Genomic DNA, 18,735 nt, shown 5'->3' with positions numbered 1-18,735 from the left:
AATCGACACAGGCAGCGTACTGTTGTCTATCAGCATTCAGGACATCATGATGACATGGTCTTTGATCAGAAACAGAAGGATGTCTTTCCATGACTGGAAAATGTAATGAATATAATGCAAGCCAGTTCTGGTCTGAAAATTGACAGAAAAATATTAGAATTTATTAAAATTGTTTTCAGCAGAACTGAATTTTGTGTTATTTTTGTTTCATGTAATTTACCCCTGGGTGTCTCAGTCTGGTGGAAACTGCAGTATGGAAATACAGAAGCTGAGCTGAATCTGAATGTCTGGATTGTTTATTTGATAGAAAAGATATTATATGAAAAAATGTTACTTGTCTTGGGTGGTTTCACTAGGTTTATTTGTTTGGAAAAAGAGTACCCAGTGTAGAATATGCTGCAGTAATGATTGTGATTTACATACAAATAAATACAAATGTGTACTATTCCAATGTTTTTAAGTATGCCCTGTTACATTAATTCACTAGCTAATCATTTCTGATGTTCTGGTGATATAATCACAGAACGTGTAGCGTTTTGTGATAAGGTTTTCTTAGCCATTTAACCTGATAATCCCTGCCGAAATGTAACAGAGAGGTACAGTTGCAGCTATCTCAAAAATGTCATGCAACCTTGTGCACGTGTGTATGTTGCAGAGCAAATCGAACAACAAAACCTGGTTACGATTATGAGATAAACAGAGAACCAGTTCTTCCCTTGACTGGCTCTCTAAAATCATATAGGATCCATACGTTAATCACTTAATCCACATAAACAGGCGGATTAGGATGCAAAGCTATTCTGTAAACATGTACTGTAACCAAATGAAATTTGCATTTGGACAGGGAATTGGGAAAGGATTTTCAAAGAGAAAACATTTTAAAATACAGCATGGTTAAGCAATTTGCCAGTGCTTTACATGGTGTCTTGCTCTTCCTATGCTTTTCAAACGTGCAGATCCTGACAGATCAGTTTCCTCATGAAGGCATATTCATCTGAACTGTCTCACATGTAAATATTCTTTGTGACAGCCAAAGAATGGCAAGACAAAATAAATAAGCAAGGAATAATTCACAGATGGGCCGGGAAATCTAAATGTTTAAAACGTTCGCTACTGCTGAGTTTGTCTCGTACAGAGGCCGTTTCACCCTTTCTGCTCCTCGTATTTCTCCATTAAAAAAAGATGTATTGACAAACGTATTCTGACAGCGCCCACTCAGGTTTCCCTCAAATTGTGCTGAGCTGGCAGCTGGATGTGTCTCCTCGCTTGTTTATCACCGGCGAGGCGAGGTGCACGCATAGCTGCGCGGATGAAGGCTGATCGCCAGTGCTGCTGCGCAGATGGGTCTCCTTCAGCGGCTAAGACTGCAGAGAGAACGGTGGGGCATATTGAAAATACACAGATGTCCGCTGTCAGATTACTGCTTGTATACTGAATGTAAAGGGGCCAGGGCCCAGATGTACAGTATTCAGAACTGCCTCAGGGCAGCAGTGTGGACTGTGGACAGTGACCAACATCAACGCTCTTCTAGTCCCTCAGGTCCAGAGGTGGTATGGGAAGGGAAGCCTATCTTAGCAGTCTGAGCAGAGAGCGAGAGAGAGTGGGGGAAAGTGAGAGAGAGAACGTTTAGAGCAAGCAGCTGCTGCATTTTTCACCATCAGTTCCCATGCTGCGGTCAGCTCACGATTAAACGGCGTCCTGCGGATTGGAAAGCAGTGCTTTCTTATTGGGTTTTCATTAGGTTACATAAACACACACACACACACACACACACACACACACACATGCTCACATCCAAATCCAGGAAAAACAAATAGGATACAATGGTCCAATGGATCCAGTGCATTATACAGTGTGTAAGCTCAGTAAGTTGACCTGGATAAGATTGTCTGCCAAGCTAATAGTAATTCAGTTTGATCTGGCTAGCCACAGGACTGTAATGAGCAGGGAAATGTGAAAGGGTGATGTTTGGCTCTGCTGCCTAACCTGTGGCAGTGGCTTAAAGAGGCATTCAGTGGTCCACTCACCTGTACTCTCTCTCAGTGGCCACTACCAAAGTAAAAATATTATCCTGAATTAAAAGTGTGGATTTATAATGAACCCGCTCACATTAGTTCCAGTCCTTAATTCCATGGTCATATGGTGTTTCGCACTACCTCAGTAAGGAGTAGAGACCTTGCAGTTACCATGACAGAATGGCTTTTCTAGGCACCAGGATGGTCTCCTATGAATGTGAGAAGACTACAGTGGGAGGGTTTAGTCCCATGTGTTTGTGCCCTGACTCCTGGCCAACGCTCCTGATGTTTGCTGTCCTGTTTGCTGTCTTGTCCCAGGACCTCCCTATCCACCCCAGGATGTGCAGGTCCAGTGCGGGCAGTCCCCGGGGGTCCTCCAAGTGCGCTGGAAGCCCCCAGTCCTCACTCCCACGGGAACCTCCAATGGGGCCAATGTGATTGGCTACGCGGTGTGCACGAAAGGGCAGCGGGTGAGCTGATACACACACCACCGCAGGAGAACTCCTGTGCTTTGAGTAATGCGGTTCCTGATTGACTGTGGCATTACTAACGCACATGATACTCTCACGTCCTCTGCTGGAATCGGATGGATGTGCAACACCAATAATGAATGTGTTTTGTTTTTGGAGGGGAAAAGGAGTTATATAATAGTTTTGGAGTTATGTAATGTAGGGGCTTCACACTAAGAGCACAGGGACTCCCTGCACACTGCCTGTTTTCCCTGAACAAAATGAGGTTGATCCATATATTGCCCTTGGGAAATTATGCAAATCTCACATTATTGAATGATGATCTGTTCAATGTAATACCCACTGCTGTCTGTCAGATATTATCACATGCATGGTTTGTCATGTTGGCTTGATCCTTATCGACAGGACTAACCATCAGTTTCACAAAATGAACCCATTATGCCCATAGTGGTGTGAAGTACTTTCATTGATCAGGGTACTTTATATTGCATTCCACAGTGCTCTTCTCTCTTTAGTTCTGCATGCCTGTGATTAGGACCATGTAACTGTAAAAACACAGAGTTTGGGCCAATCTCTTCCCTGCTTGAAAGCCAGTGGTGAAATGGATGTCCGCTCTAGTCGATGCTGTTGGTTCTCACTGCTGCCTTTTTATAGATTGCAGAGGTCATGTACCCGACAGCCGACTACGTCATTGTGGAGCTGAAGAGACTGCTGGGTCTGGAGGCTCGGGAGGTCATCGTCAGAACATTATCAGCACAAGGAGAGTCCCAGGACTCCACAATCGCCTCCATTCCGCACAACCTCCTGGTACCTCTGCATCCTGCGCCACACCTGCCTCCACACCCCCACCTCCTGCCCCACGGGCAGTGTCACTCTCTGCCCCACCCCCAGCCTCATCAACCACACCTCCAGACCCACCCTCCGCCCTACCCACAGACCTATCCCCCGTCCCACCCCCAACCTCAGATCCACCATATGCCACACCCCCAACCCCATCCTCCGCTGCACCCCCAGCCCCAACCTATGCCCCAACCCCAGCCTCAGCCGCTAGCCCACTCCCAACCCCACGCTCAGCTGCACCTACAACCCCACCCCATGCCCAAACCCAAACCATTAGCAAGTGCCAGAGAGCCAGAAACCAAAGAGCAGGAGCCGGGCGTGGCCCACCACGGCCTGCGGCTCAACCCGCCCTGGGAGCCGGCTCGCTCCCCCTCGCCCCTCCCCCCGTCGCACGGGCACACTCTGGAGCCCCCCCACTTGCAGGGCCGCCGCTCCCCGTCTCCGCAGAGGATCCTGCCACAGCCTCAGGGAGCCCCCATCCCCAACACCGTGGCCAAAGCCATCGCCCGGGAGGCGGCGCAGCGGGTGGCGGCCGAGAGCAACCGGGTGAGACCGCCGTGACACCTCAACACACCCGGGGTTTGGGCTGACACGAGCTGCACGGCGACATGGCGAACCGGCCACAGCTGTGAGACTGACAGACACAACGGGATGTCCTTTCACCCTTTCAGTCCCAAGCCCAATACTATCAACCAAGGCCAAGAACATCTGATATTTATTCTTTAGCCTAATGTTGCAAATGACTGGGTACGTTCCTTCCATCTCTGGTGGTGTGACATGGACTCATGGTACTCTTTCATTAACATCGCAATGTATAGTTTAATTTTAATCCCCATGTTTAATAGATGCTGTACAGTGTTTTCAGTTTACAGCCCTATGGTTTATATAGCTGCATGGTACTGAAGCAAGTCAGGTTACTTATTTTATTCAAAGTACCCCAGCAGGGTACTTTCAGTCCCGGTTTACGAACCCAGCTCATTAAGTCTGGTGCATGTAGCAACTCGACTTCCCAATACAACACGACAGGAATTTCAAGTTAACATGAATTGCGCTGATATCATTGGATCACTTTGAATTCATACACAGCCTTTATCAACCTGTTTGATAAAGTGTGAAATTGTGTGTGAATTTATGCATGGTATGCCTTTATTGTAATTACTGGCAACGTAGCCTTGTGGTAGGGTTTTGGATGGGTCTCCCTGGTGAAGTAAGCTTTCATTTGCAGGTGGAGAAGCGGAACATCTTCAGTGAGAGGAGCAATGCCATTCACCCCCTGAACTCGGACGAGGAGGAGGAGGGGTACGAGTCTCCCCACACCCGGCGGAGAGGAGCCTCTGTGGATGAGTTCCTGAGGGGCTCAGAGCTGGGCAGACAGGTGGGCCCACAGCGTGTTCAGGATCAAATGTATCTGTAGGGATCCAGGTGGGACTATGGCCATGCCTCATATGCAGACAACATGGACTGCCAATGATCGCATCATTCCCCGTAGCATGATAATGAATTATACCTTCATTTTTAAGTTGCATTGTTTTTATAGATGTGTGTCAGCATTGCACAAACATTGTGTCCAGTTTTAGCTACACGTTTATGATCTTTACTGCATATCAAATTAGATTTCTTTATCATTGCTGCCCCCTGCCTGTGGAAAGGTGTAAGAGAAAAAGCAGGGAATCCCAATTATAACATTCTCATTTGCATATTAGTCACTGGGCCTTGTATATTTTGCTATTTGGAGAGGACACTTACTCGAAATCCTGAACGATTTTGAGAGGCTGTGAGCAAGTCGACTTTATTTGCTCTGTGCAAATAAATATTTTCTCTGTGTAATGCAATGATGAGCACCAACAGACAAGTAGAGGTCAACACAGATGGAGTGTTTTATGTGTGTAATAATAACTGTTATTTTCACTGGGGGATCTGATGAACAGATTATTATTTAATGACAGTGGCAACTCAAATTCAAAAACCATGCATTTTCAATGAACAAAAAAGAACGGGTCCTCCCTCTAGTGCTGTATAGGTGTATTGCAGTCTGTTACTTTAGTAAAAACATTCAGCAGCGTATTTATAAAGAAGAACAGTCAACTGATGAAAAATATCCTATAATCATTGTTTAAATCATTTTGGAGATTAACATTTCATATGTAAAATGTAGTGATGAAAACTAACAAAGACATGCTCCATCATGGTTTGTTTTCGGCAAATTTCAGACTTTAAGCAGTGGTCATGTTTTCCCCCGCGTCTCCCCCAGCCCCACTACAGCCACAGCGAGGAGTACCAGACTGAGAGCAGCCGGGGCTCCGACCTGTCAGACATCATGGAGGAGGACGAGGAGGACCTGTACTCCGAGATGCAGCTGGAGGAGGGCCGGAGGCGCAGCATCAACTCCCACAACACACTCAAGGTACAGGCCTAGAGGGTGTTACTCCCACAACACACTCAAGGTACAGGCCTAGAGGGTGTTACTCCCACAACACACTCAAGGTACAGGCCTAGAGGGTGTTACTTCCACAACACTCTCAAGGTACAGGCCTAGAGGGTGTTACTCCCACAACACACTCAAGGTACAGGCCTAGAGGGTGTTACTCCCACAACACACTCAAGGTACAGGCCTAGAGGGTGTTACTCCCACAACACACTCAAGGTACAGGCCTAGAGGGTGTTACTCCCACAACACACTCAAGGTACAGGCCTAGAGGGTGTTACTCCCACAATACGCTCAAGGTACAGGTTTAGTGGGGCTGTAAATCCAACAACACACTCAAGGTACAGGCTTAGTGGGGCTGTAACTCCCACAACACACTCAAGGTACAGGCTTAGTGGGGCTGTAACTCCCACAACACGCTCAAGGTACAGGTTTAGTGGGGCTGTAACTCCCACAACACGCTCAAGGTACAGGTTTAGTGGGGCTGTAACTCCCACAACACACTCAAGGTACAGGCTTAGTGGGGCTGTAACTCCAACAACACACTCAAGGTACAGGTTTAGTGGGGCTGTAACTCCAACAACACACTCAAGGTACAGGCTTAGTGGGGCTGTAACTCCCACAACACACTGAAGGTACAGGCTTAGTGGGGCTGTAACTCCTACAACACACTGAAGGTACAGGCTTAGTGGGGCTGTAACTCCCACAACACACTGAAGGTACAGGCTTAGTGGGGCTGTAACTCCCACAACACACTCAAGGTACAGGCGTGGGGGGTGTTTGGGGTTCCGTCTCGATTCCTCTGGGTTTCATGCCTCTCACACCTCCTCAGTGGGCGGCTGACTGTAGCACCGCCTCCGTGCGCTCCTGCTATGTCCCGACAAAGCTGTCATCACTCACAGCATCACGCATCCTGGTGGCTCACATACATACATGCAGCATACACACAGGCACCGGGACCTACTCACGTATCGTGTCATTGTAACTGATATGCAGGTGAATAATGTAGCAGTGTGATCTCTTATGGAGTGTCTCTTATGGAGTATTACATGGACCTGGTAAAAAGTAGAGTATGTATTGGTGTCAACTGGTGCAGTACATATGATAATATGAGGACTATTCACTCCATTGTGCATATTTACAAGTATGTTGTCCTGTGCTTAACTTCAAAGTGGGAACTGAGATATGTCATCAAATAGAATGCTCATGACTAAACTCGGGAATCTCATTTAAGTAAGTCTGCTTAAATGAAACGATTATTCATTTTTTGTTTGCGTTTGTCTCATGTAATTCCTCGTTTGTGTTCAGTTCTTTTTAAGATGTAGATGATTATTTTGTATTGTACTGTATGTAGCCTTGTCTTCAGTCTTCACTGAGTATGATAATGGCACACATTTGTAGGATAATAATCTTTTAAAAAATGGCAAAGTTGACAGAGCTCATATGAGCTCCAATGTTGTGGGGAAATACTTGCTCTTGAACTAAGAAATTTAGCAAAATGGGAGGGGGGTGGTGTTCAAAAGTAGCTGATTACAAATATAAATAGTAGACCTTCTATGAATACCTCTGTATCAATTGGCTGAACTATTGGCAAAAAAAAAAAGAAAAGTCAGTTGATTTTTGGAATAATTCCTCTAGGCACACTTCCATATACAGTACAGCATTGTGCAAAAGGCACCTTATATTTTTAATTAAAAAAAATAAAAAATAAAATAAATCTGCAGTATGTAAGCATGAAAGATTTTCCCCAAAATATAATGTTACAGTTAAATTTTTTCATTTCATTATAAAGGTAACATACTGTATTAAAAGTAATGGACCATTTTCCAGTTATGAACTTGCTCAAGGCTTTCTGGGATTACTTGAATAGCCAAAATAAAGTGAGACAGCCAAAGTCTACAGATGAACAACAAATATTGATTTGATGTAGATTGTAATTGTTCTCTGCTTTTTATCGTAATTTGTTTTGTATATTCAAAACTGTTAATTTCACTATTTTTGAAAGAATCTTTGTATAAATATTTAAGACTTTTGCACAGTACTGTACATCTTAACCCGATATTTCAAGGTTTTGGGTTGAATATATGACATTAACCACTTTGGCCTTTTCTCAGACAAAGACCATTGTTGTAAATAGAAGATATATGTCTCAAAACAAGTTCACTAGGTCCTGAATAAAATATATTTTTTATATAACTTTTTTTTTTAAATACTTGAAACCCTTTATGCACCCAGAGTGTTTAATCAGTAATTCTTGCTGTATCCTTTTTCACCATAATATCAAAGTTCACAATTCCATCTTGTCACAATTCTTGCAAAAGCACAGGGGCAGTAATCTGTTCATATCTATTCATATGGTGTTGGAGGTGAATGCTTCAAATGTGGTGATTGCGAGATCCCCAAACAAATAGCTCTCGGTTAGTTTATTTTTTAAATTTTTTGTAGGACTGCACATCTCTTTAAAGACACGCTGAAACAGAAGTTAGGGCAGCACTAGGTTCACGGTATGAAATATAGGCCAGTGAAACGGCTCTTTCAGTGGGAATTTTTGGACTGATGTTAAATAAGAAGAGGGAAGCAGAGCCGTAGCCTATGGCTCTGGGGAGAAGGATACGCGCTGCTGTGTGACAGGATATTGATTGGAGGGCAGGCTGGTACACAATGACATCAAATCTCAGAAAATCTTGTTTTCCAGGAAGTGGATGGAAAAAAAACTTGTGTGAGAGTACACACATATTACAATTTAATAATTATTTTGGAAGACATACTTTAAGACATGGTTATGAAGAATTGCCTAAATTAAGGAAAAAGTGGAATTTAGATTTCAGCTTGTCTTTAAGTGGAGACCTTGGGGGTGTCATTGTATGGTGTGGACTGCAATGGGTGATTATTTCCATAGAGCAGCTATGGACAGAGAAGCCCCTGAATGGATCACGCATGCCAATTGGTTCATGAGATTATGCCACTCTGGCCAGAAGGGCTTTGCATGGCCGGAGTACTCAACACTAATGGCTCTCGAAAGGAGTATTGAACTGCAGGACTTTGGATACAGCGAGACAAAAACAAACACATATACACCAAAAAAACTGCCTGTCAAGATGATCTCTTTAGTTTTCAAACTGCGTTCTGGAAAAATTTAGCTTTGAAACTGTTAGAACAGGAAACTATGATAGCAATCTAAATAGTAGTTTTTTTCTGAGTGTCTGCTACCCTTATCCCACTTGGCTGGGTAAATCTCCATTCTTTCAATCCTGAATGTGCTTGTTACTGTATGTTTTTTAGTCACTTTGTTTGTTTGTTTGTTTGTTTGTGTGTTTGTTTACTTTATCATTTCTGTGCACCTCTCACCACTGTCTTGGCATCCCTCCATTTGTCCCTGAGGATTTATTTGAGCAGATCTTTAGTTTTATTTTATTTTGAGATCTCGCTGGCTGATTTCAAATGTCCCCCTGAGCTGGTAAATCCTCTTCAGTGCCATCCTCGGTGTTATTACCATTTCTGTTTCTCTCCTCCCACAGATTCCCGTTCGAAGCATGCCATTTCCCTCATGGAATGAGACTGCATGCATTACGTTTCACCATTGCCTCGAATAACTAATTCTGTCTTTATTTTGTCTTTTTTTCCCATTTTATTTTTTATTCACACACTGTGTTGTGTCCTGCCTGTTCTAACATCTTCAAAAAAACAAAACTTAAACCAATCGTGTTTTTAAAAAAACCCAAAAAACTAACCAAAACCGCCACAACCGACCAAACCCGGGAATGGCTAAAAGGCATACTATAGGCGTGCGGATTTTGTGGAGGAGCGGGGCAGCTGGGACCTGCAGCGTGAGGTGGTGCGGCAGAAGTCCCTTCGCAGCAAGCGGCTGCACAGCATCCCCGAGGTGGCAGAGGAGGAGCTGGATGGCGGGGAGGCGCTGGGGCAGCGGCTGCGGTTCGAGGATGCCTGCCCCGGCACCCCGCACCCCCGCTGCAGGACCCCCCGGGCCTACTACCAGGAGACCCCCCAGCACGGCCCCCCCTCCCCCAGCAAGTGCTGCCGGAGGCTGCAGAGACAGCGCTCCTCTCCCCGCTTCCCCGACAGCCGGCCCGTCCTGGAAGAGCGGGTCCCGGGCTGGCCCAGCCGGCAGACCACCAAGAGCCCCGACAGCGGCCTGGACTGCGGCAGCGAGGAGGAGGGCTCGCTGGGCCGCCGGGGCCACCCGCACGGCAGTCCCCTGAGGGGCCCCGTCCGGACCATCCACTGCGAGGGCCCCGTGGAGCGCCGCGCCCTGGCCGGGGGCCGCAAGCGCACGCTCACCCGCCAGTGCAGCGTGGAGGAAGACTTCTGCGACGTCCCCATGCTGGGCAACAAGACGGTCCACGTGGTGGACCTGCGGAGCCAGGAGCTGCGCTGCCGGCCCGGCAGGGACCCGGGGCACAGGCGGCTCCGGGGCGAGGGGGCCCTGAGCGAGGGCCGGCTCCATGAGGTCGGAAGGGCCTATCACAGAGACTATAGGGCACACTCAGTGGCACAGCTCAACAGGGGGATGGAGGAGCCGCTGGTGTGTGTGACCTAGGCACTCATCTGCTTTACATACGCATCTGCAATCAGTAAAATCATTCCTTTTTTTCTCCCCTCTTTCTTGGTGTTTCTCTTATGGGTTTCTCTTTTTCATTGTTTGTTCTTTTCGTGCAATGATTTGACCTTTCTGCTGTGCATCGCGTCATTGTGGCAAATATTGACTATTTATTTTTGTCGTTTTTCTGTTCCTAGAATGTGCAGTGATTTTTATTTCCCCCAAGTATTTTTGATTACCTAAAGGCCATTTCGGAAAGTATTTGTTTCTTGTTTCTGTTGGAAGAACACCCCAAAAATAATTGCAATGCAACTACAAGGATATGGTTCAACCATAATAGTTTCTCCCTGTGGTGCATGGGGGGGCGTGTGGTGTCCGTACCCCCCCGCCCCTACCCTCTCTGCTCGCCCCTTTCCTGCCCTGCTGGCTCTGGTCACTGCAGACATCTTGGAGCTCTGTGGACTGTCCTTCCCTCCCTTCTTTCCCAGGCCTACAGCTTCTCTTCTCTTTCATAACCTCTCCATTTTCCCAAGAGTGGCTCCTTTCTTAGTACAAGGATCAAGCCTCTTGGATATTTTTGCTGTTATTTTTCCAGAATATGAAAATAGCAAGGAAAATATTCTTCAACTTTGGTTTGAACATTGTAAATGAGTTGACTTGAAAATGCTTTATTTTCATTGTTTATTCATAATTTTATATTGCCAACCCGGTATGCCATGGATTTGACATCTGATGGCAATTTGACTGCCTACCCATGAACCCCTGGTCCCTGGACATTTGTTAGAATGCCTGGCCTTCCTTGCATGTGAAGCAAGTACCTGAATCACTACAGAAAGACCACCGATTCTTTCCAGTAGTCTCTCATGGTTGCGCTTGGCTTGCTGTTACTGGGATTGTGAAATGCTGGATTAGGCCTCTGCTTGGTGGTGGTTAAACATTGTGCCCCTTCCATACGGTGCTCTGCCCCGTATGTTAGATTGTATTCTGTCCTCTCCCTGATCATCCTTTTCCTCAAACTTCAGCGTGCCCTCTGCCGGTGCTCTCCATCCTCTCCCTCCATCCTCTACATCGGTATTTGAGTCTGGGATAGGGACTCCAGGCCGAAGCCATTATGGTTGTGACCAATCGGTTACCTCTGGACAAAGCATGTTTCCATCATCCTCTTTTTCTTTCACTCTCTTTTTCCATCGATCCAACAGACATGTGCAGAACAAAAAACAATAGCAATGGTCTTTAGCTAAGCATCCGATTCAGCCCAAACCTGATCCATGTCACCATTGGGCCTTCGCTTTCGTTGGTTCTTATTTGATGGTTATTAGTTTGTTCTCATTGGTTGATTTTATTGTTTTGCCTCCTTACAATTAAATTGAAATTACGTGATTTTTTTGTTTTCCTTTGTTTGTTATGGTTTTTTTTTTCCTTTTTGCTTTGGTGGGTGGCTTCCACTGTGATGAGCAGTCAGTGGGCTGTAACGTGCACCTGTGTCTCTCCTCTCAAGATTTTAGGGAACTCCCCCTCCATGGGACGCTCGGACAGACTGGATCACTCAGGACGGAGAATGACGCACGGCGGGGGGCCCCCTCAGCGACGGCCCATGATGGTTCCTTCCATTGGTTAGTGCGGTCACCGCGAGAAGGACACACTGGTGTTATTTGTTTTTAGTTTTTTTTGTATCACATGTGTGCCCATGTGAGCTGGACATCTCTCCATAGAAACATGACCTTATAGCTCCATAGGCTTTGACAGTGTTTACCGCCCACTCCTATTCAGAATCATGCCCATTACTCTACAGTGTTCGTTCTCAAAAACAAAATGTACAGGGAAGGATAACGCTCGAATCGTTGCCTCTAGACTGCTAAGGTGACAGTGACAACAAAAACACGCCAGAAAAAGGTTCTGCTAATCATTAAAACTATGGTGAATACACTGTTTATTCAGCTGTACACAGCTTTTGCAGAGATTCAAATGAGCATTTCCTGAAAATGCAGAAACGGAGGCTTCCTCTTGCTGTTATCCTTCCCCATGTCACCACGGAGAGTGCAAGCATTGCTGCTTTACAGCGGTCCCCTCACTGCTCAGTCCAGCTCCTCGCCCCAGCCCGCCCCACCCGTCCCGTCTCAGGAAGTCCGGACGGGCCCCAGAGCGCAGTAGGACAGGCCCGGTCTGCGAGGTGGAGTGGGCGGGGTCTGTGAATGTAATGCTCTGATTGGTATCTTCTGTAGAGATCACCATGGAGAGTAACAGTGAGGGGAGTGAGGGGAACCTCTCACCTGTCAAGGAGGATGTTTACTATGGCAGTGTAGCTCGGCGCAGGATATGGCCCGTACAGCGAAGTATGGCCTCAGATCGTCGATATGGTATGTGGTGCGGCTCCTTTCTGGAAAGCAGAAGAGAAAAATAGGCATTTAAGAAAACATGTTTCCTTCCTTGCTCTCACTAAAGCACGAGTTGTTTTGTCTATTTTTTGGCAGTAAATGCTGGTACCACGGCAAAGGCTCCCAATAATTTGTATAGCATTTGAGATGAGAGTGACAGTTTGCTGAAGTGTGTGGTGAAGGGTGGGGAAGACAAGATGGCCGCTAACTGTAGCTCCAGAATGAGTGTTCCCTGTATGCTCCTATCCCGTCCTAAATTTCCTGAACTCCCCTGTGAATGCCCCTCTCTGTCTGACCCCTCCAAACCCTCTCAGCCCTTGTCCTCTTAGCTTGTTTATTTTGCATTGGTTCCTTACAATGAGGGTGCTCCTTTGAGATGAGTACACTCCTAACCTCCCCATAAGGGTGTCTACCAACTCATTGAAATAAGACAAACAATTATTTTACCCAGACCAAAAAACTTTGTATTGCACTTAGCAGTTAGTGTCACTAAAGTTGTATTCCATATTCACAGAAGTTGAGCTCAGTTGTATACATAACCATACCAATTTATAAACTGAGCCTGTGGTTATGACCTGGGCATTAAACAAATTGCAGGTGTGACAAGAGTTAGCCTAAATTACTTCATTAAATATCTCAACTGCATACATAAGGAATACATAAAATATTAGACTCTATTGGTCACACTTGGTTAAAGACATCTTAAGGGAAGCTAATTAACTGATAATTTAAATGTTTGATGCTTCTGTTTTTTGCCTATGTACTCATTTCTACAGTTTCTTTCACTGTTCTTGTGCTTTACCTATTTAATTTAGTTAAAACTAGGTGTATTGATTGGTGATTCAGATTAAGCATTAGCATTGCAAGTCATGTTAGATAGGGAAATATTGAATAATTATTATGATTGTTAATAATTAAATATATAGAAGTGCATAAAATATAATGTTGGGGATGCCATATAAAAATGAATAACATAATACCTACTTAACACAGGCACAATATGTTTGAAGGCACTTTCCTGCATGGTGACAAATGAAATGCATGGATCACTCATAACAGATCTGTCTGTCTGTTCGGTGCTTTGCTTCTGACGTTTGTAATTTTACACGTAGTCACTGGTGTATGTTGTTTTGAGTTTTAATTGTACCTAAAACTTGCACAGTACCGCTCTTCCAACTAAACATGATAAATGCCTTTAATAACAGCATGAAATTAGTCTTTTGACTCTAACCATAGATACCTCCATGCGTATAGAAACATCTTCCAAGAACATTTGGATTGAAACTGAAAGCCGTGCATGTACGCCTATGAAACTGTAAAACCGTTTTGTGAAACAGCAATGTATGTTTCCCCTATCTTTTTCATATGCATGGCCTTTGGAAATCTCCTGCATCCCATATCATTGCTTGAAATGACCTTTTGCTGTAATTTGCCATGATGCTGTCAAAATGTGATTGCAAGCAAGCTATGTGAGAAATCCAGCTTCAGTATCACTCTGCGATTTCTTCATCTGTCACACCAGTTTGTTTGCAGAGGTGTGCAAAAAAGAACTCATCTTATTTTCAGTCCAATTTATTCATGATAAAATACATGTCTTCTTTGATCACAAAGTGAGGAGTTTAAGTCAATATTCTACTGAAATCCGCCGCTGTTGAATTTTGATATGATGTCCGGCACATAAAGTTGCCACATTGAAAAATAAATTCTGCTAAATCAAAGTAATCATTGGAAATAAGCTAGACAATCAGTTTAGACTGCCTCACAACCGAAGGCTCTCTTCTTTGCACACGTCTGCCCCATGGCAAGCTCCCCTGTTAGCTGCTAAGTGACATCTTCCTCCCAGACTGCCCTCTGTAGCTTGAGTGTGCCTGGCGCTGTGGGCACGAGGACCTGAAGACACAAGCGGGCGTCTCTCTTCCTGTGTTACAGACGGCTACGGTGGGCGGGAGCGCCACTCCCCGGAGTACTACGAGGAGTCAGAGCCCGAGGACCTCTCCCGGATATTTGTGGCCCTGTTCGACTACGACCCCCTCTCCATGTCCCCCAACCCGGACGCAGCAGATGAGGAGCTCCCCTTCAAAGAGGGGCAGATCATAAAGGTACAGCACCGTGAGCACAGGTCACTTTTCTCTCGTGCATACATAAGACACAGCCGGGGCAGGGCTCTTTATGAACATCCTTTCAAAGGAGCACGATATGCCCATTAACCATTTCATGTGGCACTCAAGCGTAACTACCGTAAAATTCCAGGAGTGCCATATGGCTTTCTCGACCTTACATCTTTTCAACTACACTGATATACTATTGTTCTGAGCCCCTATTAAAACCCAACTTTCTCTCAACTTTCTCCATTTCCTCAACCAAAGCCAAAAACCCCTGGGAGTTGGGTGGGGCCACTTCATATTGGCCTTTAGACTGAAAGGATTAATGCATCCCAATTAGTAGATACTGTATGTTCCTAAATTAGTTTTTCCAGTTAGCACACATACATTTTCAGAAGCAAATGCTCCTAAAATGTGAGTGCTGTAGAGCCCTGCAGAGTGAAATCGGGCTTGACGCGGCTGTGTGCAGCGTGTCTCGGGTCCTGCTGTTGCTGTGGTACCTGTTCCCTGAGATGATGCACTGTGTCCCACAGATCTACGGGGACAAGGACACGGACGGGTTCTACCGGGGCGAGATCTTTGGTAGGGAAGGCCTCATCCCCTGCAACATGGTGTCAGAGATCCAGACGGAGGACGAAGAGATGATGGATCAGCTCATCAAGCAGGGCTTCCTCCCACTGAACACCCCTGTAGAGAAGATAGGTAACAAGACATGCCCCTGGCTCTCTCTCTCCTCTCTCTCTCTCTTTTGCTCTCTCTCCCACTCTTTCTATCACCCTCCCTCTCCCTTTCTCTTTATTTCTTTCTTGCTCTCTCACCTTCTCTGACGTTGGTGCAGATCATTCCGCATCAGCTCCTTACTGCCCCCTGGCCTTGCTCTCCAGTCCCTGCACCTGCTCAAACCCACTGCCACAGCTCTCTGCTTGTCCAGCTGCAGCATGCTGCTGCCATCCTAACTGCTCTTACACAGGTTGAACATGCACTCCCCACTCACTGCGGCCCACAATGAAGGTCTTTTGACAGACAGACCACTACAGTATTTCCTCTTTTTTGTCATGTCCCAGTTTCACATTAAAGGTAGTCTTTGTCAAACCAGGTACTATCAGTTTTCTTAGCAGGCAAACTGGAATCTAGCTGGCACTGGGGGGGGGGGGTGGGGGGGGGCGGTTCAAGATGTATTGCAGCAGTAGACATGGTTTCTAAAATATTTTATATTAGTCACTATACACTTTGTAAAATAACTGGACACATTTGACACAGGCAGGTGCAGTTTTGTAAATCTCCAGACCCACATCTTTTAGAGGAAAGGTGATTGGATAGTATGTTTATATAAACTTCTCTTCATTTCCAGTCAGATCTCTCAGGTTGTGAGTGGACTGGAGGCTCTGCTGCAGACAAGCTAGTCGCACTCGGGCTTCTTCACTCTTTTCTCTTGTTCTGTTCTGTTTGGCTTTCCTTTCCTGTGAAGTGAACTGCGATCGTTTCAAAGACGGGCGTTCAGTAAACCGCAGGTCCCGAAAATCCAAGCGAGGTCTGTGCTTCTTTTCCAAACTAACTTTCCTTCACCTCAACTCTTTGTTTGTTTTTCATCCCCCCTCCATCCGTCTTCCTCTTTGTTCGTTTTTCATCGAAACCTCAAATGATTTTGCCATCGACTTAGTCTAAAAAGTTGATACTAATAGCTGGCATGCTTGTCTTTGCACTTTAATATCACTCACGCGGTGACCGGTGGGGTTTGTGGGAGTTAACTCTCACTGTATTTGCAATGGTCTGAAGAAAAACAGTACAATTACAGCTGTCACGTCATATGTTTGTAATGACCATGGAGCACTCTTAACCACATCAGGGAGAACGTTGGAAAGGAGATGAGCATATTTGTGTGTTGGAGAGGGAGCTGCAGGCATACGTTAGGCTGACCAGGTCCCACGCTGTCTTGTCTGTCCCTACTCCAAGCAGAGCGAAACAGAAGGAGCGGGAGGCAGCACCCAGTGTCCACCCGGAGGATGGTGGCCCTGTACGACTACGACCCCCGAGAGAGCTCCCCCAATGTGGATGTGGAGGTACTCCAGCACCTGAGTGACCCCCATTCTGAACACACGCATGCTTTTCCTGCCTTTCCCCGGAGACAACCACACACACACCATGATATACAGCCAGGTTGCTTTATATCATGGCTGGGGTCAGTCCTACTTCAATTTGGTCAGTTCAGGATTTGTTGTAAATTCCCTATAGAATATTATGGGAATTTTTGATTCAGGGATTTATCTTAGTTTCCTCAACTGACTTCCACCTTGCTGAAAATCTGCCAATGTTACACTTTGCTTCGTGTATAAATAGCAAGCTTGTGGCTGTGAAGCTTTTTCAGATCTAATCTGTGAGAATCACTCAAGCCTTTGTTCACAGTCCCTATGCTAAGAAATCTGGTTAGATTTTATGGAAAATCACCAGTAATTACTTGTATTAAATTAAAATTGTAATTGTCGAAAGCAGAATTTGTTACTGTGTTTATGATGTGCTTAATCTTTAAACCGTTTGAAATGCCAATAAATGGCGAGATAAGTAAATGGATTTAAGGCAGAAGGGAAATCTATTATCTGTTAGCAGGGAAATGAGTTCCCCAAACTGTGCTACGTTTCCCTCATTCTCTCTCACTGCTTTGAGCAATAGGACATTACTGTGCTCAGAGGACCTGCAGTAAAAGTGAAGTGGTCCCGAGGGAATGGTAATGCCCAATGTCTTATTGCATTTATACTTCAATGCTGTGCTAGATTGTTTTATAGATTTTATATGGTGCAGACTCGCATTCAATGTGCTTTTAAGCACATGGCTGTGTACGACATGCATAGTAACAATATTGGTAGAATGTGTAGGATGGTTTGACTGCAGAACATGGCGGCAGAATATCTGTTATTTTCAGACAGCAACACATCCATAATTCTGTGATAGAATATTTTAATTTAGACTTTCCATTCATTATTTTTTTTATATATAATGCAAAGGCAGTTGGCTATCAAAAGCACTTGGGCTCGATGAAAAACCCTATATGTTTAGGTGTTTTAGGGGTGCTCTGGAGCTATACTGGCCTGCAGCCGTACCAGTGGTGGGACATGCCGGTCGATTGTGATGCTTTTCACATTTAAGTGAGATAGATTCACACGTCCTTCTTTCCCCATGTCTGTGGGTGTAGTGACCGATCCCTGAACCTGCTGTGTGTTATGTCCGTAGTGTTGTGTTTCATGACGTAAATGTCCCCAGTGATTTATTTGGTGAATTGTATTCATGAAATTTCCACAGAACTGTTCAAAAGAGTGGAGGGTGTGGCAATTTTACTGGTACAATTCAAGCATGCAGTAACTGAACTATGATATTGTGATTGTTTATTTGTGGGTTTCCATAGTTCTACAACTTTTGTCTTTTGGAGTTTAATTTGACTGGGTGACCCTCTCTACAAGTTCTTGATACCTCTATTGAACTATAATTTGTAACAGGTTTGGCACCTATTGCATGCCCAGCGATGTCCTCTGGTTACTTGTAAGATAAAAATAAATTCTGTGGCCTTTTTTATTCTGTCGGAAGCCTGAAATGGCCATCATCTGTGATGGTCATAGGTCCATGAGATGGAATCACATTTTGTGTGTGTGTGTGTGTGTGTGTGTGTGTGTGTGGGTGTGTGGGTGTGCGTGCGTGTGTGCATGGCCGTGTGTTTTTTTCTGCGTGTTTGCGGGAGCATATATAAAGTTTGCCATTTTCCCCATTTCCCCTTACTCCTGGGCTTTTAATTACTTTTACCTCTACATTGGTGCTGCCACAGACAGAGTTTGGGAGGCTGGATCTAGAGGTGAGTAGAGTAGAGAGGCCATTGATGAAAAGGAGTGATTTCCCTCCTGTGTTGTTTCAAGCCTGCCCCTCAGTCTGTGATTGATCTGTCTGTCGAGTGTTAATCTCTAAAT

The 18,735-nt window shown here is 45.3% G+C and overlaps 1 protein-coding gene across 1 annotated transcript in view; it reads left to right on the top strand.

The window, feature by feature from the left end:
* Window positions 1–18,735, top strand: part of rimbp2b (RIMS binding protein 2b) — a 45,689-nt gene that overhangs the window by 20,895 nt on the left and 6,059 nt on the right. The window contains exons 10-20 of the mRNA XM_061260252.1: window positions 2,334–2,485; window positions 3,140–3,316; window positions 3,572–3,871; window positions 4,551–4,700; window positions 5,577–5,729; window positions 11,807–11,921; window positions 12,531–12,665; window positions 14,613–14,782; window positions 15,319–15,487; window positions 16,254–16,316; window positions 16,742–16,845. Coding sequence (XP_061116236.1) covers window positions 2,334–2,485; window positions 3,140–3,316; window positions 3,572–3,871; window positions 4,551–4,700; window positions 5,577–5,729; window positions 11,807–11,921; window positions 12,531–12,665; window positions 14,613–14,782; window positions 15,319–15,487; window positions 16,254–16,316; window positions 16,742–16,845 — 1,688 coding nt within the window. The remainder of the gene's footprint in view (window positions 1–2,333; window positions 2,486–3,139; window positions 3,317–3,571; window positions 3,872–4,550; window positions 4,701–5,576; window positions 5,730–11,806; window positions 11,922–12,530; window positions 12,666–14,612; window positions 14,783–15,318; window positions 15,488–16,253; window positions 16,317–16,741; window positions 16,846–18,735) is intronic.

Source organism: Conger conger, chromosome 11, assembly GCF_963514075.1.
Source record: "Conger conger chromosome 11, fConCon1.1, whole genome shotgun sequence".
Lineage (NCBI taxonomy): Eukaryota > Metazoa > Chordata > Actinopteri > Anguilliformes > Congridae > Conger > Conger conger.
Note: the sequence above shows the minus strand (reverse complement) of the source record. Positions and strands in the feature narration are given on the sequence as shown.